This window comes from Gorilla gorilla, chromosome 10 (assembly GCF_029281585.2).
Source record: "Gorilla gorilla gorilla isolate KB3781 chromosome 10, NHGRI_mGorGor1-v2.1_pri, whole genome shotgun sequence".
Taxonomy (NCBI): domain Eukaryota; kingdom Metazoa; phylum Chordata; class Mammalia; order Primates; family Hominidae; genus Gorilla; species Gorilla gorilla.
In genome coordinates this window covers 133,635,145-133,656,436 of record NC_073234.2, presented here as the reverse complement: position 1 = coordinate 133,656,436, position 21,292 = coordinate 133,635,145, and the positions used below count along the sequence as shown (strand labels likewise).

The following is a 21,292-nucleotide window of genomic DNA, read 5'->3' as shown; positions in this document are numbered from 1 at the left end:
AGAGCTTCAGCCGGGCACAGTGGCTCACGCCTGTAATCCCAGCACTTTGGGAGGCCGAGGCGGGCAGATCACGAGGTCAGGAGATCGAGACCATCCTGGCTAACACAGTGAAACCCCGTCTCTACCAAAAATACAAAAAAAAAAAATTAGCCAGGCGTGGTGGCAGGCACCTGTAGTCCCAGCTGCTCGGGAGGCTGAGGCAGGAGAATGGCATGAACCAGGGAGGTGGAGCTTGCAGTGAGCCAAGATTGTGCCACTGCACTCTGGCCTGGGCAAGAGTGAGACTCTGTCTCAAAAAAAAAAAAAAAGTTAAGAGCTTGAAGTTGAGCTTTGTGCATTTCCACTGTATACTAAGCTCTTTCCTGCCTCAGAGCCTTATATGTGCTATTCCCCCACCTAGAAAACTCTGCACATTACATCCCCATCCCTGTCCGTTCATCCTACAAGTTTTACCTTAAGTATTACTTTTGCAAGATACCCTTTACTGTTCAAGACTCCACCCCTAAATCAATACTTTATGATTTCATAACATCTTGTTCTTATATTTTGTTGCATTTATCGCAGTTGTAATAAAACAATTATGTATACGATTTTTTGCTTTATATATGTCTTTTTCCCTAAATAACAAGTGTCATGAGGACAGGGGTTATGTCTATCTTGTTCATCGTTACAGACTCAAGAACTAGTATATGCCTGACAGTAGTAGGAATTTGATAAATAATGGATGGATGGATGGATGGATGGATGGATGGATGGATGGATGGTGGATAGACAGATAAACAGATGAACAGACAACTATTCAGAGAAAGGGACTGACAGTGATTTTTAGTGGCAATCATGTCAAGTCAGTATTTTCGGTTAAGGGGTACAAGGCTGTACCCCTGGAATCAGTTTTAGTTCCAAGAATGTGACTATCTCCTGATGAGAAAAACAAATAGCCAAAATTTTAACACAGCGTATTCACCTGAAATTCATTACATAAAATACAGTTTGTTTGTTCTTTTGTTTGTTTTTTGAGACAGAGCCTCACTCTGTAGCCCAGGCTGGAGTACAGTGGCACGATCTTGGCTCACTGCAACCTCCGCCTCCTGGATCCCGGTTCAAGCAATTCTCCTGCCTCAGCCTTCCACCATAGCTGGGATTACAGGCATGTGCCACCATGCTCAGCTAATTTTTGTATTTTTAGTAAAGACCGGGTTTCACCATGTTGGCCAGGCTGGTCTTGAACTGACCTCGTGATCTGACCACCTCGGCCTCCCAAAGTGGTGGGATTACAGGCGTGAGCCACTGCGCCGGGCCCTGTTTTTTTTGTTTGTTTGTTTGTTTGTTTTAAGACAGTCTTGCTCTGTCGCCCAGGCTGGAGTGCAGTGGCACAATCTCGGCTCACTACAACCTCCACCTCCCGGGTTCAAGCAATTCTCCCGCCTCAGCCTCCTGAGTAGCTGGGATTACAGACACCTGCCATCATGCCAGGCTAATTTTTGTATTTTTGTAGAGATGGGGTTTTACTGTGTTGGCCAGGCTGGTCTTAAACTCCTGACTTCAGGTGATCTACCCGTCTCGGCCTCCCCAAAGTGCTGGGATTACAGGCGTGAGCCACCGTGCCAGGCCAAAATATAGTTATTTAATTTAACAAATACTTCCTTAAGCATAATAGTCCAGTAAAGCGAATAATAAATTAAGTACTAATTATCACCTACTTCTCCAAACTTGTAATCAGATAATTTCTTTGTAATCAAACATTACTGACTCTTCCTTTTTAAGTGGTCCTTTATGTTCTGCCATCTGGATAGGGCTTATCTTTAGTTGTCCTTCCAAATGAGATTATTTTATGAATTGCATCTTTACTTTGTCCTTTTGCTTCTAGCCAAATCTTCAGCCTGGATTTTCTCTAAACTGTTTCTCAACCATTGGGTCTATGCTCAGCCCTACCATTACTTCTGCTTCCCTCACTACCATCAATAACTTGGCTCCCACTGAAGTATATTTTGTCATTAAATACGATAAAAGATTTTTCTGGCTGAAAAGGGTGCTAATTTTGGCTGGGCGCGGTGGCTCACGCCTGTAATCCCAGCACTTTAGGAGGCTGAGGCGGGCGGATCACGAGGTCAAGAGTTCGAGACTATCCTGGCTAACATGGAGAAACCCCATCTCTACTGAAAAATAGAAAAACTTAGCCGGGCATGGTGGCGGACGCCTGTACTTAGCTACTTAGCTACTCGGGAGGCTGAGGCAGGAGACGCATGAACTCGGGAGGCAGAGCTTGCAGTGAGCCAAGATTGTGCCACTGCACTCCAGCCTGGGGGACAGAGTGAGACTCTGTCTCAAAAAAAAAAAAAGAAAAGAAAAAAGGGTGCTAATTTCTTAGTTAACACTCCCTTGTTAGTGTGTAGTCAGAATATCATTTAAGGCCCAAAGTTCTGTCTTCTTTAGTCTCAGGTCCTCTTGTTAACAAAGCGTTTTTATTATAAGTATACATAAAGAAGTATATACAATATACATATCTATTTGAATATAGAACTTCAGAAAGAATTAAAAGGTAAATCTCTGTGTAAAAACACCACCCAGATCAAGAAATAGAATACTGCCAGCATCCCAAAAGCCCCTCTTTATGTCTTCCTCAGTCAGAACCCTCTCCGTCCCCTTAAGAGTATCCACCATTCTGATTTTTATGGTGATTATTTTCTTACTTTTCTTTATAGTTATAACCCACTTAATCTGTACTCCTAAAAATGTAAATTGGTTTTGCTTAGTTTTGAATTTTTTTAAAATGGAAACATCTGTATATATTCATTTGTGACCTGTTTGTTTTGCTTACAGATTTATTCTTCTGTCATCTTTGCTTTCTTTTCTTCTATTACTTTAAATCTAATTCATCTTCTCAGAAGCTCTCCTGGCAAGAGTCAGTCTCTATTTGACTCTTCTCATTTAAAAAGCAGCCAAGGCCGGGTGCAGTGGCTGATGCCTGTAGTCCCAGCACTTTGGGAGGCCGAGGTGGGTGGATCACGAGGTCAGGAGATCGAGACCATCCTGGCTAACATGGTGAAACCCCGTCTCTACTAAAAATACAAAAAATTAGCCAGGCATGGTGGCGGGCGCCTGTAGTCCCAGCTACTGGGGAGGCTGAGGCAGGAGAATGGCGTGAACCCGGGAGGTGGAGCTTGCAGTGAGCTGAGATTGTGCCACTGCGCTCCAGCCTGGGGGACAGAGTGAGACTCTGTCTCAAAAAAAAAAAAAAAGCAGCCAAACCCTTCTTAAAGTGCTAATGTTTCAGAATGACTACAATAAACCAAGCATGCTTTAAAACTTACTAAAAGCCATTTGTAATAGTGGCAAAATGAGACCTACGTTGTACTAGGCTGCAGAAGACCTAGTGGTTTATTTGCTTTTTGGGCTAAGCCCTGTCTATTTAGCTAGAGTGTGTGCGTTTTTGAAGATGAGGACTATTTCTAATATTTGTTTACAACTCTAAAGGCTGGCACGATCTCATTTACAGTAGGCACTAAATATATATTATTTGTTGCTGATGATAGACTAGAGAAATGATACAGGTACCAGAGTGGCATTGATAAACGTAATCATTAACTCTATAGGGCCTGTATATAAATGTGAAAAGTACAGGCCTATGTACACCCATAAAGCACTAAAAAACAGATTAAAAGGGAATTAACTGACACTGTACTATAGAACTTACGAAAAGCTTTAACCTTTTATCTGTAGTGGTCACATCGGCAGTACCTTAAAAATGGATTTTCCTGTTGGCCAAAGTAGTATTTATATAAGTTGCTTCTTACTCCGTGCTAATAGATTTTTCCTTTTGTTACTTGTACCATTATTACCAGGAAGACTCTGCTATCTCTTATTTGGACAACTATGATTGCCTGCTTTGGTCTCTTCAGTCTGTTGTGCATACCTCGATGAGCTTGAAAAAAGAAATGTAAATCTCATCCCATCCCCTTTCCCTATAAAGCCTTTAGGGGCTCTCCCTCGTTCTTAGGCCAAGATCAAAATCCCTACTATAGCCAGCCCACAAGGTCCTTCATGGTCCCTATCTCTACTTGAGCTATCTTCTCTCTCATTCTCATTGCTGTAGCTCTGATTCCTTTCTTCTGATCATCCTTCCTGGAATCTTGCGTAAACTGTTCTCTCTCGAATATTTCTCCCTTCTATTTTCACCTTCTTAACTCCTGTTCATCATTTAGCTCTCAGCCTAAACCTCATTTCTTCAGGGAAGGCTTTCCTGACCTCCCTAGGTCACATCCCCCGTTGTTGGTTCTCAAAGTAACAAATACCCTTCTTTGTGGCACATATCAGAATTGCAGTTTTACATTTTTTCTTTTATCGTTTTATTTTTGTTATTGTCTATCCTCCTAGAGGAGAGATAGGTACTGGGCATATTAACTCACTATCTTATCCCTAGCACTTAGCCCAATTCCTGATAAATTGTGGGCAGCTAATAAGTATTTCTTGAATGAATGAATGATGAAGAACTCTGAGAACTTGGTACTGCTAATTAGTACTTTTCATAAGTCATAGTCATGCTGGCAAGCCATAAAGACCAGAGTCTGGCAGCTAGTATTTTTATACCTAAACACTATAATTCTGTTAGCCTCTGTAGGTCACAGCTTTTTACACTGAATGCTGCCAGGGAATAAACTTAGTGTGAATTGTAAGCTGGAACAGCTCTTGTAAAATCAATCAGCTGAGAGTATGTGTTGTGTTCAGAGAAAATAGAAATTATTAACTTGATGAAATATTTCTGTGTGTTTGGATTTACGTAAGTAATTTTGAAATTTGCATCATTGGCTGGGTGTGGTGGCTCACACATGTAATCCCAGCACTTTGGGAAGCCGAGGTGGGAGAATCACTTTAGCCCGGGAGTTCGATACCAGCCTGGGCAACATAGTGGGAACCCGTCTCTAAAAAAAAAATTTAAAAAATAAAGAATAAATTAGCAGCATTAACAAATGAGGTAGTAAGAAACTGTACTAAAGGAAAACAAACAAAAAAAGGACTGCGCATGTTCATTTTTGTATTCACCTAAACACAACTCTAAAGTTTGTAGGTTTCTAGATCACCTTTGTTGAACTCAGTATATTATCCATAACCCACCTAAAGCAAATAGTTTAATTCTATCTTTCTGCATATAGTTACCTTTTAGTTGGGATTCAAAAAATAGGGCAAAAAGAAAGCTTTTTCACTTTTAAAATTTTTATTTATTTATTTATTTAGAGACAGGGTCTCTCACTCTGTCACCCAAGCTGGAGTACAGTGGTGTGATCATAGCTCATTGTAACCTTGAACCCTTGGACTCAAGCAATCCTACTGCGTCTGCCTCCTGAGTAGGTAGCTACGACTACAAGCATGTGCCACCACACCCAGCTAATTTTGGTTTTAATTTTTTTGTAGATACAGGGTTTTGCTATGTTGCCCAGGTTGGTTCCAAACTCCTGGGCTCAAGTGATCCTCCTGCCTCAGCCTCCTATTTTTTTTTTTTTTTTTTTTTAGACAAAGTCTCACTCTGTCACCTAGGCTGTAGTGCAGTGGTGCAATCTTGGCTGACTGCAACCTCCGCCTCCTGGGTACAAGCAGTTCTCCTGCCTCAGCCTCCCAAGTAGCTGGGATTACAGACGTGTGCCACCATGCCCTGCTAATTTTCATATTTTTAGTAGAGACAGGCTTTCACCATGTTGGCCAGACTGGTCTCAAACTCCTGACCTCAGGTGATCCACCCACGTTGGCCTCCCAAAGTGCTGGGATTACAGGAGTGAGCCACCGTGCCTGGCCTGCCTCCTAAATTAACATAATTTTTTATATTTGTCTATAAAATAGCAAAAGGTATAGCTGTAAAATGTTTAAAAATATAAACACATAATAGTAAGTTCTTAATAAGTATTTCTTGAATCAATGATCTTGGTAATAGTTACTGAGACCATTGAGACTATTGGAAGTATTAAGCATGAATGTAAGTTTCAAGAATAAAACTTGAAATGATAGAGGCTGTAGTCATTCATAGTACTGTATGCACTAGAAAGCTGAGACCCCACTGATACTCTCCTTTTTCTGTACTAAAACATTGATTTTTTTTTAAGTTTCTATCTAGCATGTTTTGACTTTTAGCCAGTATAAAAATTCACATCTATAGCAAAATCAACATTTGCACTAAAAAGTTCACATCTATAGAATAATCAACATGGAAATGTTTTTCAAATTTCAAGTCTCTGCCTATACATTAGGATGTGTAAGAGAGTGGAAGCATTAAGTTCTAATCAGTGATTATCCTATAAATGTAAGAAATATATTTTTATTTTAGGGTGGTTATTTTTCATGTTTTTAGGTCCAAATATAGCATTAATTATAAATAACCTTAATAAGCAATTAAATAATAATACTATCTGATTTTATTTCTGTGGGCTTTTCTTTTTTTTAGTAATGGTTAATTATTTTTTAAAACCTCACAAGAAGTTAAAATTTCTCATTGCCTGAATATTTCCTAAATCTTTCTCAGGCTCCTTAAGCTGCACTATATATATTGATGCCTCAAATATCTACTTTTCAGATATAGTCCCTTTAACCTTTATTGTAATACCGAATTTACATCAGCTTTTATTTATGATTGCCATATAAGCACAGTTTAGTGTTAAAGTTTAAAAGCCAGAACAGTGTTAGAGATTTTTGTTTTTAACAAAAGTCATTCTGTACTTTCTAAATCAATAAAATATCTAAAATATGCTTTTGTGGAGTTCTGCAGATTGGAAAATTATGTCTAGTGGATAACTCATTAATATATAATAGGTACTTTTACCTTAATGCTTTTTTAAAAAAAACTCCTGTAGTACGTTATTGTGGGTTGTTTTTTTTCATTTTGACATTCCATAAGAATCTGTGGTCAAATTATTTTTACATACTACATTATTGTTTATTGTTTGAATTAACCGTTTTTAAAAATCATAAAGAAACCATTGTATCTGAAGAGGTTCATTTTAAATTAGTTGTATTTAAGAAAATGATTATGAATTTTTCTCTAAAATTGTTAACCTGACTTTATCAGTGAATGAATTCCAATCTTTTACTTCAGAACCACTGCGATAGCTTTATTGGTCCGCAATGATAATAATGTGACAGAAGCAAAATAGCTTACTTACATTAGGGGTATGGCACTGACGCAGAGGTAATCTTTTAATGTCTTGTATTTATTTTTATGAAAATTTTAAGAAAACTAATAGTTTTAAATATTTTAAATAAGTTGAGGCTGGGAGCAGTAGCTCACGCCTATAATTCCAGTACTTTGGGAGGCTGATGCGGGCGGATTACTTGAGGCCAGGAGTTCGAGACCAGCCTGGCCAATATGGTGAAACCCTGTCTCTACTACATATATAAAAATTAGCCAGGCGTGGTGGTGGCCGCCTGTAATCCCAGCTACTCAAGAGGCTGTGGTGGGAAGATCACTTGAGCCTGGGAGGCAGAGGTTGCAGTGAGCTGAGATTGTACCACTGCACTCCAGCCTGGATGACAGAGCAAGATCCTGTCTTAAAAAAAAAAAAAAGTATGTACGTATGTATGTGTGTGTGTGTGTGTATATATATATATGTATATCTTGAGTAAGTTGAGAGGAAAAGACTATTACTTGAATTATTAATGGTTTTCATATGTACTTTCAATGAACTGTTACATTTGGAGTATGGAGAAGACAAGTAGACATAATTATGAGACAAGGCAACCTCTATAGATAAAAAATACACATATATACATACATAAATGTAGGTATGTATATATGTAATACAGTCTTATTATAAAATATAAGTAATCCTGAAAACGAAAGTCCCCCTTAGGATTAATCTTACTTTCTGCTGTACTGTTCAATACAATAGCAAGTAGGCACGTTAACTATTAAAATTTAAAATTTATTTTCTCAGTCACACTAGCCACATTTCACGTTACTCTTTTGGACAATCTAGAAATAGAACTGTCCCATCATCATAGAAAGTTCTATCAGATAGCACTGCTCCAGGGATTATCACTGATATATATTCTGGTATAAATTCTTTTATAATTTTTTTTTTCACGCTTAATTCACTTTATTTTTCTTGTATAAAAACCCTGTGTTGTAGCCACAGCTGGAGCCTGAGTCCGCTGCACGGAGACTCTGGTGTGGGTCTTGACGAGGTGGTCAGTGAATTCCTGATAGGGAGACTTGGTAAATACAGTCTCCTTCCAGAGGTCGGGGGTCAGGTAGCTGTAGGTCTTAGAAATGGCATCAAAGGTGGCCTTGGCGAAGTTGCCCAGGGTGGCAGTGCAGCCCCGGGCTGAGGTGTAGCAGTCATCGATACCAGCCATCATGAGCAGCTTCTTAGGCACAGGTGCGGAGACGATGCCAGTGCCCCTGGGTGCAGGGATGAGGCGCACCAGCACAGAGCCGCAGCGGCCTGTCACCTTGCTAGGGACAGTGTGGGGCTTGCCGATCTTGTTCCCCGGGCAGCCTCTGCGCACGGGGACGATGGAGAGCTTGGCCAGGATGATGGCCCCACGGATGGCGGTGGCCACCTCCTTGGAGCACTTAACACCCAGACCGACGTGGCCATTGTAGTCCCCGATAGCAACAAACGCCTTGAACCTGGTGCGCTGGCCGGCACGGGTCTGCTTCTGCACTGGCATAATCTTCAAAACCTCATCCTTGAGAGAGGCTCCCAGGAAGAAATCAATGATCTCTGATTCCTTAATGGGCAGGGAGAAGAGATAGATCTCCTCCAGGGACTTGATCTTCATGTCCTTGACCAAGCGGCCCAACTTGGTGACGGGCATCCACTCCTTATCCTTGGCCTTGCCTCCGCGAGCTCCGCGGCCTCGGCCCGGGCCCCATCCACGGCCGCGACCCCGGCCCCGGATGCCACTGCCGAAACCTCCGCGGAAGCCACCGCGGTTCCCCATCCCAGGGCCACCAGGGCCTCCGTGCCCCCCCGCTGCACCGGCGTCATCCGCCATTTGTTGTTTTCTCGGAAAAGAAGCAATTCTTTTATAATTTTTTCTACACGTATACTCACATTATTACTATTTTGCAAAAATTGGATTCTACTTTATAGCTTGTTTTTGACTAAAACATTTTTAACATCTTTTCATATTGCATTGTACATAGATTACCTCATTCCTTAAGTGGTTATTTTATTATATGGTCATATCATATTTATTTATTTAACTGGTTCTCCATTGATGGACAGTTTACAAGGTGAAGCCAGAATGGGTCATTTGGGAATATGACATTTTTTGTTTGGTTTGATATATTAAACCCTAATCATTTTTTATATTACAATCTTTACATGTATCCAGAAAAGAATATAGAGAAACTATACATTAAAATGGGAGTGGAGATGTCTATTTAGCCTATCAAAAAGTGAAGCATCTTTGAACTGTGATACTGCAGTATGGAAATATTATTTTAAATATAATATCAGGCCAGGCACGGTGGCTAACGTCTGTAATCCCAGCACTTTGGGAGGCTGAGGCGGGCAGATCACGTGAGGTCGGGAGTTTGAGACCAGCCTGGCCAAAATGGTGAAACCCCATCTCTACTAAAAATACAAAAAGTAGCCAGGTGTGGTGGTGGGTGCCTATAATCCACAGTTACTTGAGAGGCTGAAGCAGAATAGCTTGAACCCGGGAGGCAGAGGCTACAGTGAGCCAAGATCGTGCCCCAGTGCACTCCAGCATGAGCAACACAGCTAGATTCTTTCTCCAAAAATAAAATAAAACACCTGTAATCTCAGCACTTTGGGAGGCCGAGGCGGGCGGATCATTTGAAGTCAGGAGTTTAAGACCAGCCTGGTCAACATGGTGAAACCCCATTTCTACTAAAAATACAAAAAACATTAGCGTGGCATGGTGGTGCGTGCCTGTAATCCCTGCTGCTTGGGAGGCTGAAACAGGAGAATCGCTTGAACCCAAGAGGTAGAGGTTTCAGTGAGCTGCACTCCAGCCTGAGCGACAGAATGAGACTGTCAATAAATAAATATACAAATAAATAGTCTCTAGTCAAATATTTAGGTTAAATTGGCTGAAACATCACTAATTCTTTTTCTTTTTCTTCTACCCTCTTAACACAGGCTACAAATGCTCACACCAATGAGGTGGTGGCAATTAAGAAGATGTCCTATAGTGGGAAGCAGACCCATGAGGTGAGATAGAGACAGCTGTATACCTAAACTGAAATAAACAAGTTAGTATGAAATTAACAAAATTCTGGCCGGGCGCGGTGGTTCATGCCTGTAATCCCAGCACTTTGCGAGGCCGAGGTGGGCGGCTCACGAGGTCAGGAGATTGAGACCATCCTGGCTAACATGATGAAACCCCATCTCTACTAAAAATACAAAAAATTAGCCGGGCGTGGTGGCGGGCGCCTGTAGTCCCAGCTACTCAGGAGACTGAGGCAGGAGAATGGCGTGAACCTGGGAGGCGGAGCTTGCAGTGAGCCGAGATCGCGCCACTGCACTCCAGCCTGGGTGACAGAGCGAGGCTCTGTCTCAAAAAAAAAAAGAAAAAAGAAATTAACAAAATTCTTTAAACTTTTTTTTAGAACAATTTTTTTTTCCTTCTTGTGGAGCATACAATAAAAGTTCCTGGAGTTTTTCATACAAATGTGTGAACATTCATAATTATTTTTAAAAAGGCTAATGTTCTAGCTCAATTAACTATTTTGCAGGCTGGATGAGGTGGCTTAGGCCTGTAATCCCAGCACTTTGGGAAGCCAAGGCTGGAGGATCGCTTGAGCCCAGGAGCTCAAGACAAGCCTGGGCAATATGGTGAGACCCCACCTCTACAAAACATCAAACAAACTAGCTGGGTGTGGTGGTGTGTGCCTGTAGTCCAGCCACTCGGGAGGCTGAAGTGGGAAGATTGCTTGAGCCTGGGATGTGGAGGCTTCAGTGAGCTGTGACTGCAACACTGTACTCTAGCCTGGGTTCCTGAAAAGGAAAAAAACTATTTTGCAGACCAGAACATGGGTATGTGTAATGGCTTTTTTGTAATGTATTTGGTGATAGATTTGTGTTTACATGTATTCAAACTAAAGAAATGGCATGTTTAGGCCGGGCACAGTGTCTCACGCCTGTGATCCCAGCACTTTGGGAGGCCAAGGTGGGCGGATCACCTGAGGTCAGGAGTTTGAGACCAGCCTGGCCAACACGGAGAAACCTCGTCTCTACTAAAAATACAAAAAAATTAGTTTGGTCTGGTGGTGCACGCCTGTAGTCCCAGCTACTTGGGAGGCACGAGAATCACTTGAACCTTGAACCGGGCAGCAGAGGTTGCAGTGAGCCGAGATCGTGCCACTGCAGTCCAGCCTGGGCAATAGAGCAAGACTCTGTCTCAATTAAAAAAAAAGAGAGAGAGAGAGAGAGAGAAATAGCATGTTTAAATAGCTTCTTCATTTATTAAACATTTACTTTATGTCCATTTACAATAATATAAATAATATATACGTATACTTGATAGGAAATACTATTTTCCTATCAAAAATTAAATTAAAATGTTCCCTTTCTGACTTCAATAGAAATGGCAAGATATTCTTAAGGAAGTTAAATTTTTACGACAATTGAAGCATCCTAATACTATTGAGTACAAAGGCTGTTACTTGAAAGAACACACTGCTTGGGTAAGTCGAAGGACCTCTATTATCTTTCTTTTACTATTACATTTTTTTCTTTTTCTTTTTTTTTCTATTATCTATTTGATCTGTAAAATTACTAATTTCATTTCTGTTCCATTTAACTTTTGTTATCAGTATTTAACATTTGTTAATACTTTGGTGTGTCATTTGGTATATATTCTGTAAGATTAAATGATATCTAGCCTATTAGAAATTCCATTCTATAAACACTCAGAAAGAGATGGTGAAAAGTTGACATCATTTTATAATTATTTGTTTGTAAAAGTAAAAGGCACAGCCTTATATTCTCATCCTAGAATTTTTATCTTTGTCATTTCTCATCCTCCACTCCAGTTCCCCCCATATTTGGAATTGTCCTTGATGTTTTAATTGCTATGTGATTTTTACCAAACAGGGGCCACCATATGATTAAAATAAGAGACTTTTGTTCCACTTTGTCATCTTATTGTGATATATATATATATAAATATATATACACATGCACACACACACAGACACACACACTCATATATATCTATATATATATATATATATATTTTGTTTGTTTGTTTGTTTGTTTGTTTGGAGACAGATTCACTCTTGTTGCCCAGGCTGGAGTGCAGTGGTGCGATCTCAGCTGACTACAACCTCTGCCTCCTGGGTTCAAGTGATTCTTGAACCTCAGCCTCCTGAGTAGCTGGGACTACAGGCACATGCCACCACACCCAGCTAATTTTTTGTATTTTTAGTAGAGATAGGGTTCACCATGTTGGCCAGGCTGGTCTCGAACTCCTGACCTCAGGTGATCCATCTGCCTCAGCCTCCCAAAGTGCTGGGATTACAGGTATGAGCCATTGTGCTCGGCCCTTAGTATATTTTTATATGATTGTATTTCTGGTTTTAGGTTGGCACATTAGGCACATTTAGGATGTGAAAATGTTATGCTTTCTACTTTTTCAAATTGCACATTCCTACTTAAACTCCAATTTAACTAGCATTTATTGTTTACCATGTACCAACTCCTTTCCTGTATGTGATCTCTAATTAGGGAATGGAATTTTGTTCTTAAATAGACTATCAACCAGTATACTAAACATACATATTTCTGTTCAAGCAACTTTTATGTAAAGCTATTGCTTCCATTCTGAAAATAAGAAATTAATCAAAGACATATCTCATTATCTAGAAATCAGTTCTCTGGCAATCTCAGCTGTCTTGAAGGAGTCAAGAAAGGGATTTCAAGCAGGCAGAATAAATGTTACAAAATCCAAGTGCTAAAATCTCATGTATTTCAAGTCTTCAGAAAATCCTTCACACTGTTACTTGAAGCTCGTTTTTCTCTTTTTTTTTTTTTTTTGAGACAGAGTTTTGCTCTTGTTGCCCAGGCTGGAGTGCAATGGCACGATCTCGGCTGACCGCAACCTCCACCTCCCGGGTTCAAGTGGTTCTCCTGTCTCAGCCACCGGAGTACCACACCCGGCTAATTTTGTGTATTTAGTAGAGACGGGGTTTCTCCATGTTGGTCAGGCTGGTCTCGAACTCCCGACCTCAGGTGATCCGCCCACCTCGGCCTCCCAAAGTGCTGGAATTACAGGCATGAGCCACTGCACCCGGCCACCTGTTTATTCTTAGATTATATAGACTGCTAATAAGCATGGCTACCTGGTTTCTGTCTACAACTGGTTTGATAGACCAATCAGAAAGAGCTCTAAGGAACTGAGCTGTTAGATACATGCATACAAACAGGCACAAGAATAATTTAACCATACAGAAAAAGTCAGGGGAGCTAGAAGGCAGAGCTAATCATTTAAAGGCAGAGCAGCCAGAGCTGTTTAGTGTCAGGAGCAAGCAACCATCTCAGGTGCCTTTGTGTTATAGAATAATAGGGGAAAAATATTTGTGACAAAAATGCTGAGTTTTTAAACATGTAATTTAAAACATTTAATGCAGCTAGAAACATATTCATTCTATTCAGTTTTAAAGTTCTATATTCACATTTCATATGCTCGGTTTAAGGAGGTTATGTATGCATATTCAGTTACTTTTAAAAATTAGAAAATTATGTAATAAAATTTAGAAATGCTTTCATCAAAATTGATTAAAGAAAAAGTAGGGCACATAAAGGCTAGTGTTCATTATAACATTTACTCATGTGGAATCTTCCATTTTATAATAAGAAATAAGATTAATGTTTCTGAATCTGTTTGTTTTTAATGTCAAGCAGAAAACTATAGTATGGTTTCTAAATTTTAAACTTCTAAACCTCTCATTGTTCTAAATTATTCCAGAAATGCAAGGTACATACTACATAAATATGTAACTGTAAAACTATAAAATATAAGACATAATCATATGTAATATATAAATAGTATTATAAGTATGTTAGATCTAATTTAATTGCATTCTATATAATATAGACACAGTATACTTATATTTATAATATGTTCATATATATTGATATGTTGATATTTATAATATATAACTATAAAAGTATAATACTTTCTAAATTTTAAACTTCTAGACATCACATATTCTAAATTATCTCAGTAATGCAAGGTACATAATATAAATATATTTTCACATTAATTTTTTTAATGAAAGGAACTAATATGTTGATATTGGTTATGTCTAGTTTATTATAGGAAATTTATATTTCATAATGAGCATCTACTATTCTTTTAAATAACAAAGTAATAATTTGTAGGAGTGTGAATGCTTGCATGTGTGTGTGGAGATTGGTTGCTGAGCCCTGATAGTTTTGACCTTGACTACAAATCAGTAGTCTTGGGCACCTAAAAATCTAGGATAAGAAGGGCCAGGTGCAGTGGCTTATGCCTTTAATCCCAGGACTTTGGGAGGCCTAGGTGGGTGGATCACGAGGTCAGGAGATCAAGACCAGCCTGGCCAACATGGTGAAACCCCGTCTCTACTAAAAATACAAAGAAAAAAAAGAAATCTAGGATAAGAGTACAGAAAGAGGCCGGGCACGGTGGCTCACACCTGTAATCCCAACACTTTGGGAGGCTGAGGCGGGCGAATCACCTGAGGTCAGGAGTTTGAGACCAGCCTGACCAACATGGAGAAACCCCGTCTCTACTAAAAATACAAAATTAGCTGGGTGTGGTGGTGCATGCCTGTAATCCCAGCTACTCGGGAGGCTGAGGCAGGAGAAGTGCTTGAACCCAGGAGGTAGAGGTTGCAGTGAGCCAAGATCATGCCATTGCACTCCAGCCTGGGCAACAAGAGTGAACTCCATCTCAAAAAAAAAAAAAAAAAGAGTAAAGAAAGAGGTTTCTCACTTTTGCTTTTAGAAAGCCTCCGCAGATTGCAAACCCAATAACTATCGATAGCCTCCACCTCTCGAGTTCCAGCGATTCTCCGTCCTTAGCCTCCCAAGTAGCTGGGACTACAGGTGCAAGCCACCATGCCAAGCTAATTTTTTGTATTTTTAGTAGAGATGGGGTTTCACCATGTTGACTAGGCTGGTCTTGAACTCCTGGCCTCAGGTGATCCACCTGCCTCAGCCTCCCAAAGTGCTGGGATTACAGGCGTGAGCCACTGCACCCAGCCTATCAATAGTATTATAATAATATTATTCTGGAAATATTTTAAGATCTAAATGTAAATAACACATATATCTCAGGGATTCAAGGTAATGTAATGATACATAGCAGGCTACATCTTTAGATTCAGTTCAAAACAATATCTGTTTCTTGTTTAAAACTTTTTAAAGTGTGAAAAAAAGGAATTTACTACTTACTGGTTTATTTTATTTAACTGGTATAACCCCAATATAGATTTTACTGGCTCATGTATTCGTTTGCCACTTTCTGAGTTACAAATTTATAGTACAACATAGTCACCTGAATCCTTTTTGAAATAAAGTAGTGAAGGAGTTAATAAATAAATTGGCAATCTTGGCTTCACCATTTATAGTAAATATTTCTATATCTAGTCCCCCAATAATCTTTAGGCCAATTTCAAGCAAGAAATAATAAAAACTGAGATGATGAAAATTATAAAAATCAATTAGTGCCAGATGACAAAAATTCAGTCCAAGTTCGGGTAGATCAGAATATTTATTCACCTAGTATTCTTAGTTCCTTGATTGGTTGTTTAGTTGGTTTCAGCAGTTTTTAAATTAACTTTCATTATTCTGAATATTATTTTAATCTCTTATAGTTGGTGATGGAATATTGCTTAGGCTCAGCCTCTGATTTATTAGAAGGTAAGAAAGAAGGAATTAAACTCTCCTTTCTGTTTTACTTTGATCAGAATGTTATCTACCGCCATACTAAAGTGTAGTTTGGGCAGTCTAATTGAATGATGGCTTGAGCTTTAGGGTTGTGTGGATAAGCCATGCACACGTCCTCTCTTCAATGCCACTGAAAGTGTCTGAGTGATGTTAGCAGTCTTCCTGCTGTTTTAGTTCATGGCCCATCCAGGGCAGGTACTACCAAAATGTTTGGCTAATGTGATATGGTATGTGTAGCCAAAAACATCATATTCATGGGTATATGTGAAACAGAGGTAGATAGTCTCACATTATATTGATATTAAACCCTTTCAGAAATCTTGACTGACCCAGTTCCTCTCTGCAGATGCTGCTATAACCAGAGGCTGTGTTAAAAATTTACTTTAAAAAAAATATCTTGAGCCAGGCACAGGGGCTAACACCTATAATACCAGCTACTTAGGAGTCTGAGACAGGAGGATCACTTGAGCCCAGGAATTCAAGGCTGCAGTGAGCTTTGATTGAAACACTGCACTCCAGCCTGGGTAACTGAGTGAGACCCCTGTCTCGAAAAAAAAAAAAAAATTAAATCACTGTTGATCTCTGAATAGAAATTGCTTATTAGCTTCTTTCACAAATAATGAAAACCTGTAGTTTGAAGGGGTAATTAAAGATGGCTTTGTGGCAGGGGAGGAAAATGTAACCTAGAACACTCCAGACATTGAAATGTTGGAAGGGACTGGTTAATTTGGGCCTGGTTAATTGGAATCAGTGTGGCTTGGCTTGCAACTGATAAGTAAATTAACAATGCATCATTTAAGGAATATCAGGCTTTCTTTGTTTTATTTTTGTTTTGAAGGGTCATTTGTGTTTATATACTTGGGTTTCCTGTTGTCTGATCACTTATTATCTTCTATAGAAGATCTAGGTGAATGTGTTCCCAAATTGTCATGTGAGAAAGTATGTAACCCAGTCTGGTATAGCTGTATAAAATAATAAAATGAGGAATGAAACTGATCATATACTGACTTTTTTTTTTCCTTCCTCAGTTCATAAAAAACCACTTCAGGAAGTGGAGATCGCTGCCATTACTCATGGAGCCTTGCATGGACTAGCCTACCTACATTCTCATGCATTGATTCATAGGTAAGATTAGAGACCAGTTATGTTTCTTTTCAGTTACAGGACTGTCTATTCCAGGAACCTTGAAAATTAGTGCATGCTCCAATTTTTAGGTTGCCTAAGCATTCATGGGAAGCAAATAGATTGCTGCTTCTGGATATAAAGGATAAAGTTGCCAGAATTTAGCTTCTATCTCTTATTCTCTCCTACGTATCCACAGTGATATCATCTTTGTTCAGTAGGTAACTGTTCTCCAGGCTAAATGTTGCAGGGAAATTTGAAAAAGGGCCCACCAATCTTTAGATACTGTGTCATGAAGAAAAGAAAAGAAAATTAACCTTCCTTGCATATATTTATCTCTTAGCAGAGTTATTGTCCCTTTCCTATTACAAATAACAAGCTAGTCTTATATAAATATATGCTATTTTATAACTTTAAAATATTTCTCATTTCTTTAGTTCATATGGATACTTAGGAAGATATTATCTTTACTGTATTTTGGCATATGAAGAGACCAGGGCTCAGAAAGACTTAACTTGCCCAGAGTTTCACAGAATTTAAGTAATATATTAAGGATTGAAACTCAAGTTTCTTGACTCCTATTCTAGGGCTTTTCTCTGCCTTGTATTTTCTCTACCACAACCACACTCTCCTCCCTGCAACCTCCCTCCCTCCATTAACTTCTAGAGAAACATGTTACCAATCTTTCCTTCTCTCAGTAATGAACTTTTAGTACAGTTACATTAATGAATGAGGGGAGGAGGAGTGAAATATTAGGTATGAAGAATCTGAGATGGCTCACAAATGAAAGAAAACAACTGGCATTTACTAGGAAGAAGTGAAACTATTGGGTTATGGTTCCTCTTTTGCTTCTGTTTTAATCACCCCAGTGTAGCCATGACCACTTACTGGTACCACAAAAGCAGAACTTCCTAAAGATAGGCAGACCGAAATCCTGCTGGGAATTAAGGAAAAGAGTGAACCTAATCATGTTAATAAATACTGATTAAATAAAATTATCATAATGTCTATGGATCTGACAACTTTTTGTAAATATATGTCTTTGGTACCAAGGTGTTAATACTACTGCCAACTTGCTTGTGATTATTTTGCCTGCTCTCATTTAAAGCTACAGTTCAGTTTTTTGTGCCATTATTACCTTAATCTGCACACTAACTCAATGTTTTAGTCTGTATCATAGTTTATCTTCTTTAGTATGTAAAATAATTTGTTGAAGAGTCAAAATACTTATAAATAATGTTTTTTTAATTTAAAAGTAAATACTGTGTCTCAGATTTTTTATTGTTTTGATTTTAAAGGCAATTCAATCTCCTAACTAAAGATAAGTAGAGAAAATATATTTTTCTGTTGTGAAGAAAAATAAATTATGCATTTTTTTTTAGTTCTGTCTGCCAATGCCTAATGTCACCATGAGGAAGGAAACTGAATTTTCAAGGGAAGTTTTTATAAAAGTTATTTTGAAGCATTTGAACCTTATCATTTTCAGCTTGACATAAATTTCCTCGTCTTCTCTGTTTTATCTTTTCACTGACCATCAACTTCCAATTCATGGTTTCTAGTGCTCATTACACCTCATGCCTTTTTTAAAAAGAATAAGGAGTACATCCACACCTTCTCATTCTAAATTACCATACTGAAAAATGAATTTTTTAAATTATATTTTTAAAACTTTTTGCTATATAATACCTCTATTAGCTTTAGTAGTAACCACGTGCAATTCTTTGTAGTAATACAATAGAAATGTAATTTCCTAACCCCTAATCCTTGTTTGTTTTGATCTTTCAGGGTCTTCTTTTTACTGTACAGAGTTATTTTTAAAATATCACCTTCTATATAACATGTACCTCAAATGCCTTAGAGTTGCAGTTACAATTAAAGACAGAGAGAAAGGGTCACAGGCAAGAAAGAAAAGGTATGTGTGTAGTTGAGGTTTATTGGTAGGTGGTCAATATGGAATCACTGCAGGTTTGTTTAGGCTCCAAAAATGTCATATAATTTGGAAAAGCAGAAAAAGCAGTTAAAATTGGCACCAATTTTCTCAGCACAGGGAATACTATTGATAACTGGATTTAGCCTTTAAGAATATGCCTTTGTAAGTGTAGCAGCTGAATAGGTTTTCTTGTTCGCCATGTCTGCCTTTTTTCTCATTTGTATTCCCTCCCTCTGAAGAAAGCTCTACCTTTAAGTAATTAGTATGACCTACCTGCAAGTACACCCAGGAACCTGGGCCCCCTTACAACATGCAGTAATTACTAAATCTCCTTCTGGCTATCTGAGCAAGGTTTGTTTTGTTTGTTTGTTTGTTTTTTTAAATAAACTTTTTGTCTTATTAATTGCATGCTCTGACCTATTCCATAATCAAAATTGAAAAGTAATTTTCTAACCCCTTTTTTTTTTCCTATAGGGATATTAAAGCAGGAAATATTCTTCTAACAGAGCCAGGTCAGGTAAAACTAGCTGATTTTGGATCTGCTTCAATGGCTTCTCCTGCCAACTCCTTCGTGGGCACACCTTACTGGTATGTAGAATTAGGCTATATGACATAGTTTTAAAATCTGCATACATGAACTCAACTATGGTACTGGTTTGGCTTGGTTTTGTGACAGTGTCTTACTAATATGCCTCAAAACGAGGTTTCATTTGAGAAAGATAGAAAGCCCACTGGCATAAAAAGAAACACTCTGGCTTAGTATAAAATTTACAATGACTTTAAATTGTGTAGTTAAGGTTGGTGTCACTGTGTGTAAACTGAGCAGGATTATCAATTCGCTGACCAAGTTCAGGTTTTCGATTTCATTTGCAGTTTCTTTTGAACTTTTCTCTTGAGGCAAAGCCTCCAGGTAAGGACAGGGCAGCTTCTTTCACCTTCCCTGACTAGCCGACAAGCAGAGATGGTACCTTTCAGTGAAAGAAATCCAAGTTCTTGTCTTTGTTGAGTTCTGATAGGTTACCTAGCTTGTCAGTCTGGCTCAGAGTTTTTCACCCTATTCTTTTCCAGATTATTTTCCTTCCTTTCCTAGACACGTTGGAATTTCATTATGCCTTACAGAATGACTTAGATCTCTGCAAAATTACTTGTCTACTAAAAAAAATCAGCTAGTCTTTGAATTTTTTTCTATCACCAAATAACATTTACCAAGCAACTGCTTACACATCATAATAGAGTACAGTTCTGTTCAAAGCATATTAAACAGATAGGGCCCCTGCCCTCCTAATGAAGATGCATTATGGACAAACAAGTAAAGTAACATCCATTACTACAACCTGGGGTTTTTGTAGGTTTTAGTATCTTTGGAACAGCTGATTATATTGCTTTATATGGCTCCATAAAGTATTTTTCATGTTGTTTAATTATTTTAAAAGAATATGGCCAGGTGTGGTGGCCTATGCCTGTAATCCCAGCTACTCGGGAGGCTGAGGCATGAGAATCGCTTGAACCCAGGAGGCAGAGGCTGCAGTAAGCCAAGATGGCGCCACTGCACCCCAACCTGGGCTACAAAGTGAGACTCTCAACAACAACAACAAAAAAAGACTCCAGGCGCGGTGGCTCACGCCAGTAATCCCAGCACTTTGGAAGTCCGAGGCGGGTGGATCACGAGGTCAGGAGATAGAGACCATCCTGGCTAACATGGTGAAACCGCGTCTCTACTAAAAATACAAAAAATTAGCCAGGCATGGTGGCAGGCGCCTGTAGTCCCAGCTACTTGTAGTCCCAGCTACTCGGGAGTCTGAGACAGGAGAATGGCATGAACCTGGGAGGCGGAGCTTGCAGTGAGCTGAGATTGCACCACTGCAGTCCAGCCTGGGCGACAGAGCCAGACTCCGTCTCAAAAAAAAAAAAAAAAAAAAAATATTTCCTGCTTTATTTAATTACTTTAAACAATATGAAAAATACTTTATGGAACTATATAAAGCAATATAATCAGATGTTCCAAAGTAATTATTTAAGTATTTTATGTATATTCATCCTTTACAAATCTCTGTAAAGTTGCTATGAGAATTATCTCCATTTTACAGATGAAGAAACTGATGTACAGATAGGTTAAGTAACTTCCCTAAGATCAAACTGATAGTAAGGGGTGGAGCCAGTCTTTATTGAAAATAATGTACTGTGTCATGTAAATCACCAAGTAGATTATATTTTGAATAGTGTTTTTCAAAATTATTTGTGTAAGGAAATAATATCTATATCAGATAAAATTTCAGAATACCCTTAAGAACAGCTATTTCATTGAATCACTTTCCTGGAGAAATTTTGTTTTTAATCTCCAACTTGA

General features: G+C 38.8%; 2 protein-coding genes across 7 annotated transcripts in view; one reads left to right on the top strand and one right to left on the bottom strand.

Annotated features, from left to right (window-relative positions):
* Positions 1-21,292, top strand: part of TAOK3 (TAO kinase 3) — a 222,484-nt gene that overhangs the window by 121,109 nt on the left and 80,083 nt on the right. For 5 of the 6 annotated variants that reach the window (XM_031000681.3, XM_055358135.2, XM_019038283.4 and 2 more), the window contains exons 4-8: positions 10,098-10,169; positions 11,543-11,644; positions 15,821-15,866; positions 16,922-17,018; positions 19,420-19,533. In XM_031000681.3, coding sequence (XP_030856541.1) covers positions 10,098-10,169; positions 11,543-11,644; positions 15,821-15,866; positions 16,922-17,018; positions 19,420-19,533 — 431 coding nt within the window. Of the gene's footprint in view, positions 1-10,097; positions 10,170-11,542; positions 11,645-15,820; positions 15,867-16,921; positions 17,019-18,431; positions 19,297-19,419; positions 19,534-21,292 lie in introns of those variants that run through there. The other variant, XM_055358140.2, reaches the window with a different exon arrangement.
* On the bottom strand, positions 8,060-8,986 carry LOC101151037 (small ribosomal subunit protein uS5-like). The gene has a single exon (XM_055358143.2). The coding sequence runs from the start codon at positions 8,980-8,982 to the stop codon at positions 8,074-8,076; it is 909 nt and encodes a 302-aa protein (XP_055214118.1). The 5' UTR covers positions 8,983-8,986; the 3' UTR covers positions 8,060-8,073.